The sequence below is a fragment of the Drosophila albomicans genome, chromosome 3 (assembly GCF_009650485.2).
Source record: "Drosophila albomicans strain 15112-1751.03 chromosome 3, ASM965048v2, whole genome shotgun sequence".
Classification (NCBI taxonomy): domain Eukaryota; kingdom Metazoa; phylum Arthropoda; class Insecta; order Diptera; family Drosophilidae; genus Drosophila; species Drosophila albomicans.
The window spans coordinates 29161867-29187650 of NC_047629.2; the positions used below are offsets into that span (position 1 = coordinate 29161867).

The 25784-nt window shown below is 35.2% G+C and overlaps 3 protein-coding genes across 6 annotated transcripts in view; 2 read left to right on the plus strand and 1 right to left on the minus strand.

The window, feature by feature from the left end:
* The first annotated feature begins 133 nt into the window (after nt 1–133).
* LOC117567565 (cytosolic Fe-S cluster assembly factor NUBP2 homolog) lies at nt 134–2397 on the plus strand. Its single transcript, XM_034247625.2, has 4 exons — nt 134–325; nt 386–828; nt 1867–2100; nt 2211–2397. The coding sequence occupies exons 1-3, from the start codon at nt 215–217 to the stop codon at nt 2096–2098; spliced, it is 786 nt and encodes a 261-aa protein (XP_034103516.1). The 5' UTR covers nt 134–214; the 3' UTR covers nt 2099–2100; nt 2211–2397.
* On the minus strand, nt 2178–24633 carry LOC117567564 (phosphatidylinositol 3-kinase 2). Its single transcript, XM_034247624.2, has 3 exons — nt 24267–24633; nt 20906–21195; nt 2178–4691 (listed from the first exon to the last, which is right to left on the minus strand). Exons 2-3 carry the CDS (start codon nt 21045–21047, stop codon nt 2866–2868), a joined length of 1968 nt encoding a protein of 655 aa, XP_034103515.1. The 5' UTR covers nt 21048–21195; nt 24267–24633; the 3' UTR covers nt 2178–2865.
* LOC117571690 (transcription factor SPT20 homolog) overlaps nt 14373–25784 on the plus strand; it is a 144741-nt gene continuing 133329 nt past the window's right edge. For 2 of the 4 annotated variants that reach the window (XM_034253978.2, XM_052005853.1), the window contains exon 1: nt 14373–14544. Coding sequence is in view for 1 of the 4 variants with exons in the window: in XM_052005853.1 (XP_051861813.1) it covers nt 14516–14544 (29 nt within the window). In the remaining 3 variants the exon portion in view is untranslated. Of the gene's footprint in view, nt 14545–15479; nt 16110–25784 lie in introns of those variants that run through there. The other 2 variants (XR_007955091.1, XR_007955090.1) reach the window with 2 other exon arrangements.

Here is a 25784-nt window from a genome sequence, read left to right on the forward strand (position 1 = left end):
TACGCATTTTGTACCATTATCATTTTGTACCATTAACATCTTGCACCATTTGTAATCAGCGCTGTTATTAACAGTTTTGTTAACAGGTTTAAAATTGCCGGTAACCTTAGTATAATTTTGTGCAGCCCTTACTTTAAAACAGCTGATCAACTTGTTTGTTGTGCTGATGAAATTACGTATTTTGAATATTGTTTTCAATTGTTATCAATAAATAATGCTGGACAACGTTAAAAACGTAATCGTGGTGCTTTCGGGCAAAGGCGGCGTGGGCAAATCTACAGTTAGCACACAATTATCATTGGCATTGCGTGCAACAGGTCATAAGGTAGATAACTTTTAATTCATCAATTGCAAGTTGTAATTTTTGGTGATCTTTTATTGCTAGGTCGGTCTGTTGGACATAGATCTGTGTGGCCCAAGTGTACCATATTTGCTGGGTCTGGAGGGCAGCGATATTTACCAATGCGACGATGGTTGGGTGCCCATTTATACGGATGACAGCAAAACTCTGGCCGTCATGTCAATTGGATTTCTGCTCAAGAATCGCAGTGATCCGGTGATTTGGCGTGGTCCCAAGAAAACCATGATGATTCGACAGTTTCTAACGGACGTCAAATGGGAGGAACTGGACTACCTAATCATTGATACACCCCCCGGCACCTCCGATGAGCACATTACGGTTATGGAATGCATGCGCGAGGTGCCCTGCAATGGGGCGATTATTGTAACTACGCCTCAGGGTGTCGCTTTGGATGACGTGCGCAAGGAGATAACGTTCTGTAAGAAGACGGGCATCAAGCTGCTGGGCATTGTCGAGAACATGAGTGGGTGAGTCAAGCGAAAATTGACAGCTACACGTGACGATAAGCTATAAATATAGTTAAAGCTACTGGAGCTTAGTGGGACGCCTTTGCAGCGTCAGCTTCCCAAGCTGATGCAATTCTAGTGCACGTCTACGTTGATGACGTATTTCATTGTATTACAATATGTGAAAAGTGCGTTGAAATCACATTAGACTATCTGCATTAGACTATACTTTCACATGTGAATTCTGAGAGCTTTGAAAGTTCATTAGATTTTTCTAGATTTTTAAACTTCATTCACATTGAACTACCTGAAAGCTTTAGCGTGCCAAGCTTGCGCTTGATTGTAATCAATGAGTTAATTTAAAGAGCTTTGAATGTAGGAGCTTTTGATATTGGAGTACAACTGCTTAGCAAAACTATTAAACATTAGCAGACTCATTAGTCACATTAAAATATAAATTTACCTTGATTGCTACCAAGAAGTAAATTTCAAGAGCTTCAATAGTACATAAGATCTTCGTTGTTGTGCATTTGGTTTGCTTCTTTCCATAGACTATATTATATTCATTCCATAGAATTTTCAATTTGTGAATTGTAGAATATTTTTAGTTCAAGAATATGAAGCGTACATATACATAAATTACTTGAATTTATGGTTATTCATCTGTCAAGAAATAGAGCTTCGAAGACGTCGCAGCTGATACAACGTACCGCATTAAAAAGCACGTAAATTTTTGAGTTCATATTTAAGTTGTTACCGGCATCTAGCTGGCGATTGAGTCACACTAAGCTGGTGTCATCTCAGAATGCAATTGTGCTGCAATGACATTGACTGAAAAAGACCCATTGTCTTATTTATTATAATAAGCAAGCTTAAAGGAAATACATCTTTGCAACATAAATAATCTCATTTGGTTATCTATGATACAAGTTCACCAAAACATTCTCCTCGAGTGGCATTACATTTATAAAAACCAGCTTTAATGAGCTTTAAAGCTAGTCTGTGCGATTAATCTAGACCATTTTAGTTTGCAATCTAATGACATTTGCTCTTCCACAGCTTTGTTTGTCCACATTGCACGGAGTGCACCAATATATTCTCGTCGAACGGCGGCGTGGAGTTGGCACAACTGGCTAAGGTGCCACATCTGGGCACGCTGCCCATCGATCCGCGCGTTGGCGTCTTGGCAGGCAGCACGGCATCGGTGCTGGATGAATTGCCGGACTCGAGTACGTCGAAAGTGTTGCGCGGCATTGTGCAACAATTGGATGCACTGACGGCGCCTGCTTAAGCGTAAGTAATTCGCTGACATTTCACTCCCCTCCAAGCCCCCCAAAGATATATGAAATAATTATATTTGAGACGCAGAATTGTGCAATAGATTTCGTTATCTTTTATTACAGTTAACCAAAAACGAGGCGGGTCTGAGGCCGTTGTTGAGCGACCGTCGACGCTAACTACTAAGAGCTTTGGTATTTCATTTCATTTTTGTTGTATGTATATGTAAATAAGTTTTTTTTGTAATTAAAGTAGAAATAAAAAACGCTTGAACAGGAATGTGTAATCAGTGCGGTGTAATTTCCTTTTCAATGTTGTGTGTTCTTTTTTTGTGTTTTTGTGTTTTTCTTTGATTTTGTTTTTGAGACAAGCGTTTTCAAGTTGTAAGTTTGATGGTGTGTCTGTGGTTGTTGTTGTTGTGCTTAGGGTTTACACGATGAACACAACAGTGTTAGCAATGAAGCATGAGATCTACACACAAACAACTATTTCAACTATTGTGTAGTTAACTTCGTGTAAACGGCGTCATCGTGTAAACGGCTTAACCAAAATACTATTGAACTAATACTATATTGTTTTTTCATTTCTTTTCATTTTTTTTGTTTTTTGATTTTTGTTTTGTTTTCTTGTTGCCACATTATCACAAAGCTTAATTAATTGTCGTTATATAATACAAAATAATAATAAATAATTATAGATATATGTATAATATTTTTTTTGTTGTTGTTTAGCTTAGCTCTTCAAAATACTCCGCTGAGTGAGAAACAGCGATCTAAATGTCTATTCCACAAATTCCTTCAGCTGTTGCTTCTGTGGCAAATCGGTATCATCAGTGTCAATGTCCAGCACTAGATCAGATGTGTGTGTATTCTCGCTCAGATTGGAGTCCGATTGGACCACCTTCGAGTACATCGATTTGCGGCGTCGCAGATAAATGTAAATGAATGCCATCAGCACAATGCAGGCGATAAGAACGACGAAGATGAACAGTATGAATTTCAATAGATTGTGCAGATTCGTTGGATGCTTGCCGGCATCATTGGGACTAGCGCTGGCCAGACGATAGTCGGCATCGAGGATGTCTGCGTCCCGATGAAAGCTGGTAGATTCCGGTGTCAGCGGTGCTGGCGATGAGGTTGCCAACGCAGCTGGACTTTCGGTAGTTAGAGTCGACGGCGAAGACGCGGTGTTTGTGTTGGAGTCCGGTGAAGCTGAGGAGGCTACAGAAGAAGAAGAGTTGGTCGTTGAGTCCGGTGAAGCTGAGGAAGCTGCAGAGGAAGAAGAGTTGATCGTTGAGTCCGGTGAAGCTGAGGAAGCTGCAGTTGAGGAAGTTTTAGTCGTGGAGTCCGGTAAAGCTGAGGAGGCTGCAGAGGACGAAGCATTCGTGGTGAAGTCAGGTGCAGATGAGGAGGCTGCAGAGGCAAACGTTGATTCAGTACTGCTCAAAGTGCTGTCCAGTTCCAAATTGTCCAACGCAGTATCTGTGCTTTCTTCTAGGCTGTTATCGGTCTCTATCTCTTGTTGCTGTGTGCTGCTTGTCGAGCTCGCAAACTCCGCTGTCGAAGCTATGTTGAGCTCATTGACATCTGTGTCTTTCTCCTCAGACAGCGGTGTCTCTGTGTTGTCCAGCGGCAGCTCGTCTGTATTCTCGCTCTCCATCGCTGGCGTTGTGGTCTCATCCAAGTCATCATTTGTGCTGCTATTGGAAGTGATTGTGTTGCCTGCCAAGAGCTCTAGCTTCACAATGTCTGTCTTTAGCTGTGTTCCCACAGTCTCGGACTTTGGCGCAGTTTCCACAGATGGCTTCAGTTCGGTCTCCACAGTTGGCTGCTTCAGTTCTGACTCAGTTTCCACAATCTCTGGCATATCTATCGACTCTTCAGCGCCCGATTTCAGCTCAGGCTTAACTACTGGCTGCTCAGAGCTTGTCGTTAGCTCAATCTCTTCCAGGGACATCTCAACAGATGAGCTGGTCTCTTTCACAACTCCCGCTTCTGTGGTCAAACTGGTTGTTGTACTTGGCGTGCTAGTCATCGGTGTCTTAGAAGTCGAAGTCGACTTCTCAACGATCTGCACATCGCTGTCAGCAATGCACTGTTTCTCGCCATCGATGCATTTGCATTCGCTGCAACCCTCCAGCCAAGTGTCCCCATTATACATCAGCTGTTTGTCGTCGCTCATACAATTGTGCGGCGGATCCGCCTGATAGCAGACATCCTGGCAGGGCGGCACCTGACAACTGTTGCACTTGGTGCAACGGTTCAGCCAGTAGGTCAGGTTTTTGTTGCCCGCTTCGCATTGCGGCTCTTTGCCGCACTTGAATTGTGGACAACAATTTCCGGGCTGTCCGCTGGCTGCGCTCAGTTCGATGAGCACTTCTTCGTTTTCACATTGCGGCTGCTCGGGGCATTTGTTGCAACGACACTGTGGCTGATAGCAGCATTCGGCTAGGAGATCGGTTTGGAGATCACGTTTGACTCGCTCTCTGTCATGGCTGAGTTGCAAGTCCGTCAGCATGTAGAAGTCGCTTGCCTCGCTGTCATCGGGACATTCGGGTAATTCCGGGCACTTGAAGTCAGCGCATTTGTCATGATATGATTCAGAGTCTGCAATTGAAAGAGGTCGCAAATGCTTAATTAGCACCTAAGTGACAGGTTTTTTGTTCGAGTGTTTGTGTGTGTCTGTGTGTTGCCAAAAATGATTGATAAGCTCGATTGTTGAGTATGGACTGCATGTGTGGATGGCATTTGGATTGACATCCGTGTGCGTTCGCGTGTCTATAATTATTATCTATAATTGGTTGTGTTATGGGTATGCTTGGAATGTAATCGTCTAGCTTGTGGATCGTATGTGGATGGTAAGCACTTGTTGATTGCCCCTAATGTTGTTTAGTTTTGGCTAAAGTGTGGATTTATTACTTATTTGCCATAATAGAGTTAGCAGACCGATTGAAGAGTTTCCACGCATGGCAAGTGGATGTTAAGTGGTTTTCGTCTAAACAAGTGTGCGGTTGAAGCTCACGTTTGGCTTGATTAGGGTGTGAATACGATTATAGTTGGGCATTAAAGAGCTCGATGGGTAATTTCGGAATTTTAACGAACATTAGTGTTATGAGGATGTTAAGTGATTGTGGACTCGCGAAAGTGTGAAGATTACTATAAGCAATATTTCGAAATGTGGATTGCATGTGGATAGTAAATGACTGTATATTAATAACTAGTAAAAATACTAGTTATGAGTTATCTGTTTCATCTTAATGAAAACTATAAGTACGACACCTAGATCGCATGTGGAACCTATGTGGATGATAAGTGTAATAAGCTGCTATAATAAAAATGTTCCACTCTCCCATAAACTTTCCTATAGAATGCACGAATACGTCTGTCTATAGTCTATCAGCTGATTGTCTTTAATATCGGAGCGCATTAATCAATCGATGTTTAGGTAAATTTATAAAAATTGCAATTTGATTAGCCGCATATTGTGGACCAGTTGACCAATGCTAAAAAGATCGTGAATGGGCGGACAACAAGTGCCCAGGGACAGCCCCCGAAAAAAAAGCGAAAAACGAAAAGAAAAGCAACAACAAAATTGGGATACAAAGTACAAAGAGGCATACTCTCGTTTATTTATTGTTATTGATTTTTGACATTTTATCATTGAATTACTGAACGCTCAAGTCGCACGCAAAGCGGGGAATGGTAAAGGGCACAGTGGAGGCTGGAGGAGGATGGCAAAGAGAGCGAAAGAAATGTGGAATGGCATTCAAGAATAATAACAAAACAAAAAATACAAAAAAGACAAACAACAACAAAAAGAAATGCTCGCACTTTTGTGTTTGATTTTTGCCAAGAATTTCTTTGCACCGATCAATCGAATCAAATCGAACCGAACCGATCGATCGATCGATCCAAAAGATATCGCGATCTCTTTTATTTCTTTTTCCAACCTTTCCATTGAATCAATAAATTTCAATGTTGCGTATCACGTTCTATTTTACGGATCGCTTCAGTTATTACTATTGTTAGTATTATTATTATTATTATTTTTATTGTTATTGTTATTAGATGGGTTGCCCTTTTACAATGTGCGTCGCAATTGATTACAAACTTTCCTAAATATCATCGAGGCTATTGATTTGTTTTCTTTTTTGTTGTCGTTGTTGTTGCCGCTGCGGTTTTTTGTTTATGATAAATTGACGTCATATAACCGCATATAGGTGAAGCGTAGCGCATTCAATTGAACATAATTTAAAATAGATATAAGTTACGCTATCACACAAATGTGATCTGTCGACATACGACATACATATATATGCGACGACAATATGTAGGTTTGGTCTTTATACTCAATACTCTATGCTGGGGTTATTAACATTGTCGCCAAAGTGCGTAGATTATGTTTTATTGGGGGCTATATTTCTTTTTTTTAAGATATGTTGTCTAATTCGATGAATTGTAAAATAAACCATATACATTTGTGAAAAGAAAAGTCAGCAAAAACTCCTCAAATAAATAGCAGCGCCCTATTTCTTAAAGTACTATATATAATTGCGACATCAAAAATGGGTCGAAAAGTGAATCATTCTAAGTTTTAAGAAATAGCGACTTTTTTGTGTTTGTTCTTTTATATATTTAGATAAGAATAATTTTACTATAGGAGCTCTATTTTAAATAGAGCGCAAGATGAATCACAACATTTTTTATAATTAAATATCAAATCTACAATATAAAAAAGGTGATTGTTCTAGAAACTCTGATTATATTTATTTTTATTCTATTTGTGCAGAAATTTTCAAAAGAATTCAACTATTAATTATATTTATTATACCTATTCTTTATAATATGAAATCCGTTTTGGAAATACAGATTACTGATAATATTACGTTTGGTTTAAAATAAATTAAAAAAATCTTTTTTATGCAAAAAACATCACAAGAATTTAACAATGTTTATCGCAAATTCTTATTACAATAAGGAATCCATTCAATAATATTTGATCGTATTCAGTTTATTTATTAAATTTATTTGTTGTATTCATCCTTCGACAGAATTGAGAAATTAAAATTACGTATACGTTCTTTGTAGAATCACACCTGGAGTTCAGATCGACACAATAAGTCGGCAAATAAGTTATGGTATGAAAAAGCAAGTTCAAACATTATTATTATGCAAACAAATTAGCTCGAATTTATTGTGTGTTCTAACATCCAGCTGTTATTGTAGGCATTTGAAAGGGTATTAACCCGGTCGTTGGCATTCGCATTCGCATGATAACGGTTCAAGTTTGTTATGCTTATGTTTTTATTTTGATGTGAAGCGCAGAGAAGGGCGTCACGATAGTTTGCGTGATCTGCGACATCGGAGCACGAACAAAATAGAATTCTAGGGCAGACCACACACTGCTGTTGATATTTAGTTATGATTCTTCGTTACTTTGTAGGGGAATTAATCAAGCTAACAGATCTGCAGAGTTTACAGAATTCATTCTGAAACGAATCGACGAAGCACGCTTGGAAAAGCGCTTTAAAATCGAAATTAAATGTTTGCTCAGCGCGATTCTGCAAGGCAAAAACAACAACCAGAATATAAAAATAAAAAAAAAAACGTTGGATGTGCTTTCTTTTCTTTTAGCTTTCAGCTTTTCTGCTATTCGCTTTTCAGTTAAAGTTTTTTTTTTTTTTTTTGCTTGATTATTTGTTTCATATTGGTTGTTGGGGGTTTATTGACCCGATTGGTCAGCATAAAAAAGGCAAGATACGCAGTAAAGAAAAAAACAGAAACCGAAACAACAAAAACAAATAACCATTGGTAAAGCGACACGTTCAAAGGTCTTCGAAGACGATGCAAATTAACTGGGCACATATCCGTCTTAACAATTGGGTCGACTACTCTCATTAGCGGTTAGCGATTGGCATTTAGCGGTTGGTAGGTGGCATCCGCGATACGGCTTTTACGAAGACCAGAAGTGCTAATTACGTCACTTTCTGACGTTGACGTGCTGCTCGCCGAGAGAAACACACATATTTCATATTTCTGTTGTTGTTTTTTTCTCTTTTCGTTTTTCGTTTTTTTTTTTTTGCGTTTTTGATTGATCTACAGTCGAAGGTTGCATGCAAAAGTGCAATCTGTTTTCCAGTTTCCAGATGAAGCACAACAAGCGCGTCTAGCGTCATCGGCATTTTACACAAATAAATAAATACAATTTTTATTTTAGTACAATTAGCTGGCAAGTTTGTTGACACGCCGTTCGTCTGACAGCCTCGCTGCCTGGTTTGCCTGACATGCAAAATTACTTAAAGACCGAACGAACGAAAAAAAAACTAAAAAAAAAAACATCTACACAAACTAAATAAAAAAGAATGCTTAAAACGTGAAGAGGAGGTCGCCGTCTCGTATCTTAACTACACACAACTTTGCGTTAAGGTCGAGAGGAGAAACAAGCAGTAAACGTTGCTGCTGTTGCCGTTACAACAACTCTCAGTCAGTCAGTCAGCAGAAAATATAATTGAAGTTTCTGTCTCTTAATTTAGATCTAACTGCGCCGTTTTACACTCCAAACTCAAACCCAAGCCCAAATCATAACCGCCAACCGCAACCGAACCCCAAATTATGCTCAACACAAAAACAAAAAAAAAAAAATGCTGAAAAATATTGTCAAAATATTTTGTTTTCCCCGCCTCCTCGACGTCAATCACGTTCTGTAAATTTGTTCATAATTATTGTCGTATATCATTTGTCAGGCTTTTGGGTTCGCTTTAAAACAGACAAATTTGACAATGTTTGAAAATCGTTAATTTATGGATGCGCAAAACACTTGATTGTATTTCAAATTAGAGAAATGCTTCTCCCCAATATTTTTCACAGCTTTTGCGCATTAATAAATATGTGTAGTATATGGAAAGTTGTGAACTATTCGCGTAGTAGTAAACTGATATCAACAAGTGCCGCTGCCCCTGCTATCGGCGATGAGAAGTCTACCGAGCTTTTATTGCCCACATGAACTTGTAATCTTAGGTGAGTTTTCTTTCTCGTTGCAGAAGAAACTGCCCACTTTATTGCAGACTTTTAACCATTAATTCCTCTAATCTTCCTATCTACATATATAAATTTACTTTCTTCTTCAACTCTACTAAAAATACACTTCTTTTATAATATTATTAAATTTTAAATTTTGATTCAATTCTTATCATAAAATTAGTATTTTTTCATTATTTACACTACTCTTTTAAATTGTCTTTTATGATTTAAGCTTCTCTATAATTTTATTTGATTTAATTTTATATATTATTATTCTTCTCTGCGATGGATTAATTCTTCACTAACATACTCGATTTTTCAATTTTCCTTTCTACAATATATTTTATTTTATTTCGGAAGTTTCAATTATTATTCAATTAAATTCTTATCTTAAAATTAGTGTTTTTCATTATTTACACTAATCTCTTAAATTCTTTAATTTACTTTACAATTTCTATTCTATTCTGCGATGGATTAGCTCTATGAGAATATACTAGAATTTTTAATATTACATTCTATCTTATATTTTATCATTTATTTTATTTCGTAAGTTTCTTCGTTATGTTTACTAGACTTTAAACTCTCGTAATCTATAAATTTACTTTTTTTATGTTCCTACACATTTTTGTACTCTACTAAAAATACACTTTATTTATAATATTATTCAATTTTAAGTTTAGAGTCAATTCTTATCATTAAAATTAGTATTTTTTCATTGTTTACTCTAATTGTTCGAATTCTCTTTTATGATCTAAAATACTCTATAATTTATTTCCTTGGCTCATCACACCCCTTTAGTTTTCTAGTCTAGGGTATAAACCGAGTGCACTTGGCACGCGCGATTCGGCATAGTTAAGACTCCTCGATCACACATGCTTATGACTGTTATTTATTTGTCTAAAGTGCTTCCACTTTCGCCACACTTACCCACTAATGATATGGCAAACAGAACTGATTATGAAATCCCCCTTAACTTATTTTTGCAACCAATGTGTGTGTGTTTTTGTTTGTTTATGATTGATCAATCACAGCCGTTGTACAACACGTAAGGGCAAATTCAAGTAGAGTGCGAAGTATTTTTTCATAGATGTCTACTTGAATATTATGATCATTATTTATGCTGTCCTTGACTTGAGTATTGAATTTTTTCTAATTACTATATATCCATATCACACTCAGTTAAGACTTTGTGTGTGTATTTAAGGTTTATAAGCACAATTCGCAGGAAATTGCGTAAACAAAAGCATTTTTCATCATCATCATCATTATCATCAACAACTCATAATATAGAATGCGCAGTATCAAGAAAGCTTATCTTAATTATAGATCAATTATAATATATATGCTCGTACATCTGTACATAAATCGTATAATGCTACGACTAGTAGCTCCCCCCCAAAAAAAAGCATACACATTATTAACTATGCGTCAAAAAAAGTGCTACCTTATACGGCATGACTCTTACCACAAAATGAGAAAGACAGAGAACGAGAGCGAGAAAGAGACAGCGGGTAGATTTACCGGGGGATATCTATAGAATTTTGTATGCCGGTAGCGTTTGTTCTGAACTTTGGACTATTAGTGGTAATTGTTTTTGTTGTTGCTATTGTTGCTGGGATATTTGATTGCTATTTTTATGCGCACTCAAATTGCAACAATTACAAATTTAATTATGAGCCAAAAGCGTCTGATTAATGCCCGTAAATGTGTTATATGATATCTCTGAACAGATGTCATTAATATTCTGCTTATAATATATGTATTTATATTCATAATTACGATATTGTTATTATTTGAATGGAAGGCGCCGCACGACGCTGAGCTGAGCTGGGATTAAGTGACTTTACTTGTATCAACACTGAATACAGTATATAATATATACTGTGTTTTGTTTGAATGCGGCGACTCATCAAAATGCATGACTGTGTTCTGGTTCGGATTCTGATCAACATCACGCATAACTTCTTGATACAATCTTAACTCGGTTATATCCATATAGTATAAAATGCATTGTGTCTGATCGATGTGTGTGGGCGTTGGCCTTTAAATCACTTTCAGTATAAAAATGCATTAAATGTCCCAATCATTTTGATAAAGGGCCACGGCGAAAAATGCTTCCTCTTTCGCGACTGCCACTTTATGGATGGTGGTAATATAATAAAGACTTCTGCTCCAGCATTGTTTATCTGCCCATCTGTAACTCGCACACTAAAAGAGTTATGGCCAGCAAATTTTGGTATGTGGCGTCTCTCTTCAGCTCGCCTCCAAACTTATTTATAGACATGACAGAGTCTCATACTCTAGTTGAATTTATAAAGGGTTCATGGGGTATTTTAATAAACCTCTTTTGTAACGCGTCTTTAAGATTAGAGTTTTCTTTGAGTTACTTACATATCTTACATTTTTATACGATTATGATTATTATCTAACACCCTAAGTATATGTCATAAACTGTGAGCCAGCAAATTTGGTGTGTAATAAAAATAGATATTATGTGTCTGTAAGTCAAAAACTTTTAAAGCTAGCGCCAGCAAATTTGGCGAGTCGCCTCCAAAATTTACAGACTTTGTATAAGAAATAAGAATAACACTGGTCTATCTGAACCTCGAAATCTACAACAGTAAGGAAAAGCAAATTGGATTATCTTGGTGATAATTATATTTACATAAGGTAAAATAATACATTAATTGTCTGTATTTAAATAATTGCTCATATATAACGCACAAGATTAAGATCAAATAAAATATAATGAGTTAAAGTATAAGTATAATAAGTAAAATAATATTTTTATTTACTGAATTTAAATAATGGCCCATCCTTATTGCAGAAGCCTTCGTTTTTACTTGCTTTAAGATCAAATAAATTATATATGTTTTTTAAGAAAATATGTAAAAATGTAACTAAATAAAGTAGGGTATTTTTCGGTCAGCATCTTGTTTCAAAACCTTCTTGCCTTTGAGAATAATTTATGTTTTGTCTTGGTCATTTTGGCTCTTGTCTAGTTTTCAGTTCCTGTCTCAACGCATATTAACTGTGTTAATAGTTTGTCATTTCAACAATTAATTAAATCACACAGCAAACGATTAAAGAGAATTTGCTCCACTTAATGACAGACATTAATTACTTACGGAGCTCTGACACACATACATACTTAAGTGTATGTCTCATACACACAGATATATGTATGTATATGTGTATGTAAGCATTGAAAGATATCTGACATGTGTGAGCTCAGCTTTATAAACGATTCATTTCGTTTTTAGCGCAGAAACTGTAAGAGATATCTATCGCATACTCGTTTACGAATGTAATCGATGCCTTTGATATATGCGAAACGAAAGCGATATGCAGGCAGCATACCCTGTAAATTGTAAAGAGCACACAACGGGGGGTATGCGATGTGGTAATAAAAGAAGAGATGAAACAACACTAATGTTGAATAGTACCATTGATGTAATTAAGAGGGTATTTCCTAGTCTTTATCTATCAGTTTTATTTCCCTTTGGAGCTGCCTATGCTTTTAATATTCTATACGGGTAATTTCGAATAAGTAATTGATGTTAAGCACTTTAATTGGAGTGTTTGTTATACTTAGGCTTGAATTCAGAAGTGTTTTTGGGCAGTTTAAAGCGTAATTGCTAACATTGTCAAACTTGTTTACGGTAGTAAAACTAACATAGTTGAAAGTTTGTTTATAGTTTTTTTTTATATAGAAAATATATGAAGACAGCACATTGACATTTTTAATAAATTCAGAAAAGTTATGAAATTTTCTACGCTTAAACATTTTTTATTCGATTTCTTTTTAAAGAAGCTAATCTAAGATATTCTAAGATAGAATTCACATTAAGATATTATAACGTAAAGAAAAAAAGAATAAAATAAAGGGTAAAATAATTTAAAATAAATAATTTTCATTTCATTAAATGTAATATTTAATAAAGGCTTAGGGATATCTTAGATATCTTATAAAATTAAGAACTTTAAAAAATACTGGCAACATATATTTTTGTGAATTACAATATTACTATACTTTAGGGTGTATTAGGAAATTTCCAGTTAACAATATTCTACTTTCATTTTAAGATTATTATTTCAGAATTCAAAGGGAATTTTTAGTAGTAGTGTAAATAATATTTTTTATGGTATATTATTATACTACAATATTATATTTCCTATTTAAGGGATTTTTTCCGATATTATAGGGTATCTTCCTAGTGTATAATCAAATTTCTTTCAACACTGGCCCTGCAGTTGCAAATCGCTCTGATATTATTTACTGCAGTGCGAGAAAAAAGCGCTCAATAAATTTGTAGCACAATGGAGTTGTTTTTGTCAATCCACCTCCGCGCAGATGTTTTTGCACTTAATCTGTATTGTTTTTCCGGCCCACATGCCGGACATAAAGTGCCCTGGCAACAAGAAATCGACCAAAATGCCAAATGCGAAATGCGAAATGCTTTAGGCCAACGCAATTGACCGCAGCAGACGACGGCACAATAATACACTTAATCGAAAATGTGTCTGGGAAATGACGCATCCCATGAATAATAATTATGTGAAACCTCTCACGCCTACCTTTCTCGCTCTCTCTCACTCTTTCGCTGTCTCGCTCTGACTTGCGCCAACTATTCTTAGCTGGAATGCTAAAACTAAACACTTGGTTCAAAAGTAATGAAATTTGTCGAGTGACTAATGCATTTGGCATGCGCTGCTATAAAATTGATAACAGCATTTGTTTTGATATAATACTATATACTAAACGAAATAAAATGTGGAAGGTCAATCGCGAATTAGTTAACTGCATTGGCTGTTGTCGCAGATTAAACGCGAAACTCGAAAGCCAAGGTGAATAAACCATATTAATTAAGAAATGACGTAGTTGGCACGATATCAAAACTCGGACATTCCTTATCAACGACGACAAAAACAAAACACAAAACTCAAAACACACTTTTTTATGGATGCCACATAAAGCGTCTGGTTCCCCAACACAAATTTAAACTTGTTTCCAGCTCTCTCCCTCTCTTTCTTCTCTATATCACTATCTCTTTCTCTTTCTCTGTCCAGTTATGCAATGAGTGTACTCAACCAAAGTTTGCTCAATGTGAAATATACTTCTTTATGTGTTTTTATTGCATTCTTTTATGAAAATCTCAAATTGATTCATGGCCTTTGATTTGAATGTCAACATCGGAATTTGTGTGATAGCTTAAAGGGGGCTGATTATTTCTTGTCATGTTGTTTTAACAAACTGACGTCGTCTATTTCTTTTTTCTTTCAATCCCTTTTCTGTGTGCTGTGGAGGTGTTTCTTGTTGTTGATGATGATGATGATGATGCTAACCTTCAAGATCTGTCTGCGCAGATTATTATCCGAGTGGAACATGTAAATAATTATTTCGATGCTCGATGATTCACTCATTTGTTCGGTTCGTTCGGTGAGTGGCAATAATAATCTTGTTGATCGCATTTCGCTTTTCGCTTTTGTATTCACTTTTAGTATGGTAAAATGTCGAGGGTAAACAAAGTTGTGCATACAAAGTTTGCACTTAGTATTACCTAAGTTCTTAAATATAGAGAGACAATTCATATACCAAATATAAATCAAGTTTTAATGAACGCTATTTAATGAGCTGCACATCTTTGTATTCTTGAATTCTTTCAATTCCTAAACCACAAGCATTTTAATTGTGTTATATTTAAATCTTAGTACGTAATACGATTCGTTTGTTTGTTTGTCAGTCTGTCTTCTGCTGTGCTATTTGCTTCCCTATCTAATTATAATAACACGCAAAACTTTTAATGACTATAAAAACACGTACTTAGTTGGCCAACAAAGAGCTATGATAACCTATAGAGATATTCAAATATCTAATCCCTGCGTTCTATGTTTCTTTTTTTATAAAAATAAAGCAACTTTTTTTTAAGAAAGGTTGTTTAATGTGGAACTCAACTTTCCCTTTTTAGTCAAGCACCATTGATTTATCAGATGATCTATTTTGTTAATACATTCGATTATTTTCTTAATTTTTTATCTTTAACTCTTTATTTATTGTTCTATTGCAATCTAGTGCAATCGGGTCTTAGCTGATTTGCTTGACAATTTAGTATATTTTATCCTCTATGGTATATTTCGAATGTCGTACTACATCGATATATGTACCAAATGTGACCTTTGGTTTTCTTTGCGGTACTTTTTTACTTAGTTTGTGCTGTTCTTGAAATAAATAAATTTACAGAAATTATCTCTTTTTTATATATTCTATATTAAAGTTATTTCTTGAAATATATAAATTAAAAAAAACTTTGTAACACATTTTTTAGTTGTGAAATTTGGAATACTTCAGCAGTAAATACTATCGTATCTATTTAGCTTTATTTTTTCTTGCAGATAATCTCGTACATACTCGTAATACTCCACGTAATTGATAAAATATAATCTAAGTATTACTGCCACAAGTGCATTGTTTATATGTGTGTGCACTTGAAGCTTATGCGTATGTGTGTGTGTACTTGAAGTGTGTGAATGGAATTCGTGGAATGTTTTGAAGGCATGCGGATCTGCACATTATGGAGGCTATCTATCCATCTATCTATGTAGCTATCTTTCGGGTTAAAATGAGTTCTCAAGGCACTTGACTCATATAAATACAATCTTTTATAATGTGCAATGCAATTCTTAGAGGAGGAAGAAGAGGAGCACCAGCAGCAGCTGTTGAAGGTCACAGCGAGTGCAAAGTCCAAGTTGCGGTTGTCATTTGTAAAGTTGCTTATCAACACACATTGTGTGACATGCAATTCACAGCAAAGGGTTGCTAATTTGATGGTTCTGTCGTCATTGGCCAGTTTATTTATAACAAAAAAAAGAGAGAAGAAATATAACTGAATCCAGACAAAAAAGAAAAAGTAAAAAGCAAGAAAGTAAAGAAACAAAAGCAAAAGCAAAGCGAATGAATTTGTTATTTTGACGCTGTGGAATTTCGTTAAGATTATTATTATTCGTTATTTATTTTGCGTTTCTTTTTATCTCGCAATTATCTCAAGCGCCGCTAACTAAAGTCGCGGGTGGCTGTCGCCGTCGCTGTTGTTGTTGTTGCTGTTGCGGTCTTCATCGCTGCTGTTGTTGTTGTTGCTTCTATTGCTCCGCTGTTAATAAGGTGGCCATTTTCGCCCTGTTTTGTTTTTTGCAAAATAGAATGAAAGCTAAATGTTTAGCTAACACATTCCAATGCGTTTTATCAGCAGCGGATTCACACAAACACACACATTCCGTAACAATCTCGTAAGATATAACTAGCTAAATATACAGATACAGATACAGGTACAGATACAATTGCACTTGAGAGTCTGTCGAGGGTTGAGCGTTTTGATTTATGGCCTATTTATAAGAATGACAGTACGCAAATATCATAATCCAGCCAGCTGATCTAACTGACATTGCGTGTTGTCTGCAAATACCCTGTAGAAATAGCTTATGATATCATAAATGGAGTACGCAATATTTTCTTTCATTTAAGATGCTATTTTTATGTAGTGTGCTATCTTTCGTGACCTTTGGCTTTTAACTTTAAATAGAATAGCTGAGTAGAAGTTACTGTGATTGGCAGTGATTGCAGTCTATAATATACTCTTTAAAAAACTAGGATAGGCAGTATGCAATATACTCTTTCATTTTAGGTGCTATTTTTTTGCATTGTGCATAGGTGAATAGGTGAGTAGAAGATATTGTGATTGGCAGTGATTGCAGCTACGAGCTACCCTGTAAAATATAATATATATTATATATAAAACTAACTACTCTTTCATTTTCGCTGCTATTTTTATGCATTGTGCTATGCTCAATTAGATTAGGAGTCATTATGTTCGACAACCTACAATATACCCTTCAAAAATTTTAAAGGACCTTTCCAGTTGTTAATAGAAAATAAATGAATAGAATCAGTTTAAAGCGATATATCTATGATTTATATTAAAATGTGAATGCATTGAAAATCTGAAACAAATATTTTAACAATTCTTTCAACAAATCTGTTCGATGCTGGATTTGTTTCATACTTTCAAAATATCCTCAGAAATCTCGAAAATTCACTTTAAATAATAATTGGATTTTTTTTTTTAGAACTATTTAATATATCTTTAAGATTTGTTCAAATTATTTTTATTATCTAGTATTAAATTCCAAAAGTAATTTCTTTATTTTATGTTGAAAGAAAATAGTGGAGTGCAATTATAAAATATTCATAATGTTGCATGAATATATTTAAATAAATATATATTTTTTTAAATATTTATCATTTACTCAATCGTTTGCTCTTGTTTGCTTTTACCTTATTCATTCATTTAGAGAAATTTCTCTTATTATGATCTGAAAATATTTCTGCAACAAACATAATCTACAAACTGATGTCTCTGACATTGACATTTCTCTGTCGAGATACCCTGTATCGCGAATACAGCTCGAAAGTGTCAAACTGGCTGGCAAAACTTCATGAATATTCATAAATCTGGCTGTCCATTGTATTACTTGTATGTTGTAGCAGCCATCTAGGGTATCATATCTGCGATCTAACCATTGTATCTGTTCTTGCTGATCTCAATGTTTTCTTTCTTTTTGTGTTTTTTTTTTTTGTTAAAACCTTTCGCTTTTGGTTATGCTCTTTGTCTTGCCGTCTGTCTGCTCTGATTTGTCTAAATTTAACTCAGCTCAGCTGTCACTTTTACCTGTTTCTTTTTTTTTTTGCGTTTGTTAGCCTTTAGTTATTCGTGGCTAATTGTGGCATATTTTTGACCTTGTTGTGGCCCACGATAAACCACAAACCACAAGAAAACAAAAAAAAAAAAAACAACCACTCACTCACCCAACTCGAATTGACTCACTCGCTCACTCTCTCTCTAATGTCAGAGTTGAAGTTGGGAGTTGACTATGCAAATTGTCAACATTAAATAGAGGTTTACTTAGGCCTCTAGGGACTTTTCGGCTGACTTTTTGTGACTCTCTCTCTAGATGGAAAGTGCTTTTTTTGAGGGTGTCGGTTATGCAAATTTAGTTTGATGTTTGGCCTCGATATGCGAGTATAAAACCAACTGTTCACTTTGTGGCTCTTCGCCTTCGTTCGCCTACTTTTTCTCTCTCTCTTCCTTATCGATTGTCTTGGCTTTAATTAGCGTGTTGTATACAACTTGATTACTGCACTTGGGTTCCCATTTGCGGAATTAATATTTGCCCCTTTTTATCGTTTATCGATTGTTTCAGCTAACGACATTCTTTTGTTTCTTTCGGTTTGGGTATTTCTTTAAACTGCGAACTAAGTGTTATTTATTTTTTCATTAAGTTTTTATCTTAGGTTAGGTTAGGTTAGGATACGCACAGCACTCACAGTTCCCCCTCTTTGATAAGGCTTTGGTTTATCATTTGGCTTGAGCGAAATTCCACGAATCTAGCCAACTAATCGCACACATAGTTTTGCTTTTTATGATTTAGGGCCCAATCATGGAATTCTTTTTGCTATTATTGTACTTTAAACTACCAGAAGGGTTCGATAGCATTCAGCGTAATGGAATCTTTTTGCTTTTATTGCGAGTTGTAATTAAAGTTTTATAGCTTTACAAGAATCTCTAGCGTTGACTCGCGATAAGCATCAGTCGTCAAGTGAATCGATCGATTACACATTTCTGTCCAATCATTGCATATTACTCATACGTCGATATCTACTAAACAACATTTTTAATCGTCTGCTCGCCTTTCGGTCTGTCCATCTACACATAAGATATCAAACACTACGAATTTATAAGGCAGTCACGTGTCGCCAACACGCTGATCTTATATGCATTTTATATATCTACATTTTTTATGTGTGCGGAGAAGTGTGTTATAATTTTGTGTCTTAATAAAATGTATAAAACAGTCAGAAGGAGGCATCCCGACCCTATAAAGTAAGTATATTCTTGATCTGTCTGTCTGTTATTCTGTCTGTGAACACCTAACATAGATCTCAGAAACTATGAGAAATAGATATAAAATTCCAAAACTTATATAAGTAAGACTTTTGTATTACAATATGGAATATTTTGCACCCTATAGTATATTATGCGTTTATAGCTATATATTGGTAATATACCAAATATAGCTTTGAGTATACTTTTCAGTAATATGTGGTATATTAATTCGGTATATTTTAAGAATAATACCGTGGTGTTAAATAATCATACCGAATATGACCTTTAGTATATTTTTAGTATTTTTGGTACATTAATTCGGTATATTTCAAGAATAATATCGGACTGTTTTGCTTTCATTAAAAATGGGTAGCAGGTATTTCACAGTCGAGCACATTTAACTGCAAATTTCTTACTTGTTTCTTTTTGGTTTAACACGCTTTTTTATTATGTAGTCGTAAGGTCGCCCCCAAATTAGATAATTAATTGTTTTAGTTGATTTCGATTTCAATTTTCAATTTGTATGTTTATTTTCAATACAATTCTAATCGCACAGCGATTTCAAACGTAAGAATTGACCTTACTTAATGCCAAATGCTCTGTCCGCTTGTTTTCCGCATTCTTGTTACTCACGGTATTTTTAGTGTGTGGCGAATCGATTAGTGTGTGGATTATTAAAATTTTCTATTAGTTTATCTGGCGATAAACAATTATTCAAACGCCTCGCTCAATTGCTCAATTAATTTGGCACTCATTTCTGCTGCTGATGCTTTCATCGAGCGTTCGCTCCATTTGTTGTGTAAGTAATTGGGTTACCTCAAAACGCACCTCCCATGACAAGCGGGTGAGCATGTGGCACGTAATAGGTAAACCCCGAGCTTCCACTCTCTCTCTCTCTTCGTCTATCTCTTTTTGCTGGGCACAAGGGCAACCACTCGCATAAAGTACAAATAAACAAATTGAATCAAACAAAAATAAACGAACACTATCACACACTCACATTCACGCACACACAACGTGCGACGCTATCGAAATTATCAATGAAATTGTTTCAAAAACCCGCAAAAACAAAAGCCGCAAAAACACAGTGAAAAATATACACAAATTAAAACAAAAACACTGTGCAAAAGAACAACAACAAAACATGTGTTTGTAGCAAAGAAATAATAATAAAAGAGAAGACGACGAAACAAAAAAAAAAAGAACAACAAAAAAAGAATCCCAATAAATACAAATACAAATACAAATAAAAACAACAACGACCACGACAAAATATAAACAAAAACATACGCAACCCACTGGGGATACGATCTTCTCGCTCTATACATAGTATGCCACCTTATAAATAACGGCATAACGTAGCGAACAAAACATTTTTTTTTGGGTATAATAAAATAGTTCTTGACGTCATTATGCGCTGCGATTCGATGTGACGTCGATTGTCTCAACATTTTTCGGGAATCTCGAGAATCTCAATATCATTTTTCGCGTAATAAGGTCGCGAATACTAAATATACACATTCATATTGGAATAACATATTTTTTGTCGGGCCAGATTGCTATATGTATATAGCCTACGGGTGCTATTAAAACCATAAAAAAAAAAGAAACGGACGAGCAGCAAAAATGAAAAACGGATCAACAAAAGATCATTAAGCGTCGATGAGTCAGTTGATGAGTTTATAAATGAGTTCATTTGTTGGATTGAACTGCTTATTTGATGGCCAACAAATACAAAAAAAAAAAAAAAAAAACCAACATTTCTCTCTTATCTATTTTTATAAAATCCGCATGAGTTAATGCGTCGTAGTCGTATGTTTCCCATATTTACCAAATCGAATACATAATATTCTCGGAACTCACCTGACAATAATGCTGCTGCTGATGATGATGATGCTGGGACTGAGGCTGATGCTGTTGCTGTTGCCCCCTCACATCCGCGTCCAGCTCCAGTTAGCAGAAGGAAGCCGGCACACAAAATCTGTAGACCCAAAATCTGTGCCATTCTCTGATTGATAATGTTTGTCAAACAACTTGTCGTAGACTGTGTCGTATTTATTTCTAATCAAATCTTATGTAAATTTTTCGATTTGATGAAACAATATCAAAACGTGTTTTGTTGACGTAGGTTGAGATCCTGAAAGCGTAAAAAACTGTAACGAGAACAACCAAAAAACGAAAAAAAAAAAACGGTGAAAAATAACCAAAAAAAGAAATAAATTAGCAAACTCTCAGTTGAATTTCAATTTTGTGTTGCCAGGGGCGTGTTGTTGTCGTCGTAGCCAAATGGTGTGGGGGCGATAGAAGAGGTAAGAGGGGGGCGCGCGTTTGGGGGCATATTACCAGAGTGCCAGACAGTCCGAGTTATGTGTGTAGTTGACGGCTATTTCTTGCTTTAGTCAATTGCAATCCATAGTAATGTGTTTTATTGCGCCGTAAGCTTGTCTGCAAGGTTTCAATACCCTGTACTTGAAACTAAATGGGGTAGCTTAGCTACCAGTTAAAGTTAGATTGAAATGGGAAATAATGCTAATGATATTTAGCACAAATTCAATGTAAGATTAATATTGGCTTCTATTACTAATGAAAAGGAAGATCTGTGTGTATATAGTTATGTGTTCATGTTTTCAATTCTAATAATCTAATGTACACTTTTATGATGTTTCTCTATTTTCCATTTTTCTTAAGTATATAAATTTGAATATATATGTTGAAAATTTTACAAGTTTCACTTGTATTAATTTAATGTAGATTTTTAAAGATTGTCCTTTTTATTTATCAATATTCACTCAATAAATTATTCTTTTGAATGTTGTTGGTGTTTAGAGTTGAATGAATTATCTTTACATAAATTATATGCAAATTATGCAAACTTAAAATTTAATAATCTAATGCTGATCTTCATCAATTTTATGTACTATTTATTGGATTGCTAAGAAAAGTTAAATATTTAAAATTTACGAGAAATTTTAAAAGCGATGTTTTAAGCATTTCAATGAGCATTTTTTAGGAATTTTAAATTCGTCACAAATTATTGCAACTCTTGCACCATTTACAGGGTATGAACGACGGCGACTATTGTGTATAAGTTGTCTGATTTGTTGGGTGTTTGGTTTCGGTTTCGGTGTTTTGGTGTATCCGTGTATTGGTATTTGTGTTGGGGCTGGCGTTTGAAACTGTCGTACTGATATCAAGTAGGACTTATCAAGCCAATCAGTTTGGCATATGTTATAGTGGCATGATAAGCTATCTTTTGTCGAATCGACAAATAATACAAAATTATGAAGACACATACAAAGACACACGCAGCAACTGTGCTGCGCGAGTGTATCAAAAAAAAAAAAAATGAAAAGAAAAGAAACAGAAAACACGAAATAAAAATTACAAAAAGAAATGAAAGAAATAACAAATAAGCAATTCTTGAGGGGCACATCGAAGATTTTAATACACTTGATAAAGGGAGTTTCCCCCGAAACGCAAATACGGCATAGATAAAACTGCAAAGATAGCCGGAGCATGAGTTTATGTAATTAAAAATTGCAATAAATGAATTTGATTATTTATGGCTGTGTAAATTTCACACGATACCGAAACGCAGAACAGAAGAGAGAGATACGGAAACTAGCATTAAAAATCGAAAATTAAACCAATAAAATATTTGCACAAGAAATGATAAAAATCGCTAGTCATCTGTTATAACACTTGAAAATCGTTATAAATATAAATGGTAGTAAATAATTGATAATGATTGCTCGAAAATAGAATTCTTTCTGCGCATAACTGATTTGTTTTGTTGATTTCATAATAAATATATAATTAATGTTACTGGATTTAAAATTTAATTGGCAATAATTCACAAAGGGGCCATAAATAATTCAAATGAATTTATTTGGCTACATTTTTTCTTTTGTTTATTTTAATATTTAATTGTAATCAAATAAATGTTGCGACTGGATTGAAAATTTAATTGGGAATAATTCGTGATTGCCTTGAATAATTAAAATGAATTTATTTAACCAAGTTTATGTGCACAATGAATGTCATCAAAATTCCTTTTGTTGTCTTTCTGCTGACACCTTGAATTCCAACAATTTGGTTACAAATTTGAATGCACAGTATAATATGTGAAATGCTTGCATTTATCTCATAGTCATAAACTGTTATATAACACGATAAAGTGCACATTTTGCATGCGCATGTCCTAACAATGCAATGTTATACATTGGCCATAAAACTGTTATACACGCGTCTGCAATTGTCATACATTGCAATTACAAATAGTGTTATACATTTGCTAGTTTAAACTGTTATACTTCGTTTTGCAACATGCAATTAACATTATTCGCTGTCCTTATTGCTTTTTGTCTTCATTTTTCTTGTCTTCTTTTTATAATTTAAGGAATATAATTTAAGTTTGCAATAGATGTCAGCGCTTTTGTCATCTGATGCAGTCGACTGAAGTTGGAAAAGTGACTTAATGTTATACTAAACATTAACTACCAACATCTCGCTTTGTTATATAATCCTTTAACTACTCAACACTGTTGCACATTCATTGTGACTCTAAAACTGTTTTATATGCAAGCCAACCTGTTGCACGCCATATTAATTGTTATACATTTGTGGGTAATAAAAGGTCAAAAGTAGAGGTCAAGACAAATAAATGTTTTCGTGCAAATTCAGTTTTTGTTTCAAACTTAAAATTTTGCGCGTCGACTGCGCAGCAGAAAAAGACATCGACAACAACAACAGCAACAGGCATTTATGCAATCAGAGCCAGCTGAAAAGTTTGCTGCTGCTGCTGTCACTGGCGTCGCCCATTTTAGTTTTAAGCCAAGCAACAAGAGACGAAGAAGGAGTAGGAGGCAGAGGCAGAAGAAGAAGTAGGGGAAGAGGGAGAGAGAGATGCCTAATACTAAAATGACGTCTTGGGATCTGTGTTAGTCATAAGGCAGCAAACAAACTGGTCGAACAGCCGCTAACAGCAATTAAACTTTTACAATAAAGAAAACCCAAAAAACACACACACACACACACACACATTCACATACACACACATACTCTGAGATTTGTAAGACAAATGGCCGGGCGGGCAGACAGATAGTCAGACTGGCCGCCTTCAGACGGACAACATAACGTCACTACGTACGTACGAACGTAAATGAAATTGGGGCAATGAGACCTACGCGAGATCTTTGCTGTGATCAGTTAAGTGTGTACTTACCTCTTTCTTATAACAAATAAAAACACAACAATAAAATGTATCTACCGTTGTCTGTTGTGGTTGTTGTTGTTTTTTGTTTATTTGTTTGTTTGAATTTTGCTAAATGTTGCCCGACAGACGAAACATTCAAATTACATTGTCATCGTTCGCAATTAATTTATGTTTGTTCATTTTTAATGGCAAGATTAACACACGTGTTTTTCTTTTGGTTTGTGTCGACAAATTTTTACTCGGTTTTGGTTTTCGCACACAGATTTCCGCTTGGTTTTTTGTTTACGAACTCGAAATATAAGTATTTCGTGTACTTTTTTTTTGTTATTCACGGTCCGCACACACGTCTTTTTCCGTTGCTGGTTAAATTGCTAATGGCACAAACGAACAGGTCGCTTATATTTTGCAAGCACAGCAAACAGCAAAGCTGAGAGCGAACGGGAGAGCCACTGCCGCTATCGTAAATCGCCGTCTCTTTTCTGTGCTGTAGGGAACGAATGAGCGGCAGTTTAAGAGAACGATCTTGATGCTCTTTTTCGTTTTGGTTGTTATGGTGTTTTTTTGTATACAAATAGAGCTTAGCAAATAAATGATTGTTTATAATGCGTAGTTGTGGGTGTCGTTATCTTTTATATAGAAATTTATATGGTTCATAACATATAGTTCACATAATCATGTTTTCGTAAGCAGACACAAAGCGTAATTGTCGCATTTCATATTGAATTTTGTTTCTTATTGGCGCCAAACTTGAAAACAACTGGGCCGTAGCTGGCACTATTCTTTTTCATAGTATTTTTATATTGCAGTCACATGGTTACACTTTCTATAGTATCTAAGTATATTTTCAAAACGCGCATAAAAAGCCACTCCATTTGAAATAGTTTTTCATTCCGTAGCTTATGCAGAATATAGTCTACTTCAAAAGTGTTTTTTAATTGTTATTCGAGTGGTTCTTCTTCCATTAATCAAATTTCTACTAATATATAGTAATATTTGGAAAAATAAGCAATTTATTGAAAATGAAACGAAGATTCCGTACAGCAGTTTGCAGTTCGAAAAATACCAACTGCGATGCCAGACTGCGTGAAATAGGTTCAAACCCTTGCTAACAGAGTGGCAACCTAATTTTTTTTTCAGCTCGCGTCGGTTAGACATTGGAAAATTCGCTTATTATTTTGGCGGTTAAAAATATAAATTATATAATTATAATAATAATATGGTGAAGTGGCGTTGCGTACCTTATACAGCTGTGTAGTGGAATCAAGTGTCGAATGTGGAATTCGTTGATTTTGTCGGCTTATTTATGTTTGTGAGATATTTATTTGAATTTAAAGTGTTTGTTGATCGCCGGGCAATTTAAATCTGTGCATATTAATTTGAACATTAAACATCAGCTAACTGGCTATTTGGTGCCCCTGTTGACATTTGCTTTGCTATCGATGCCGTCGGCCATTTGCAATTGTTGAAACCGGCATCAGTAATTAGCACGCGCTCCAGCTCATTAACAAGTGTGCGTGTAGGTGTCCG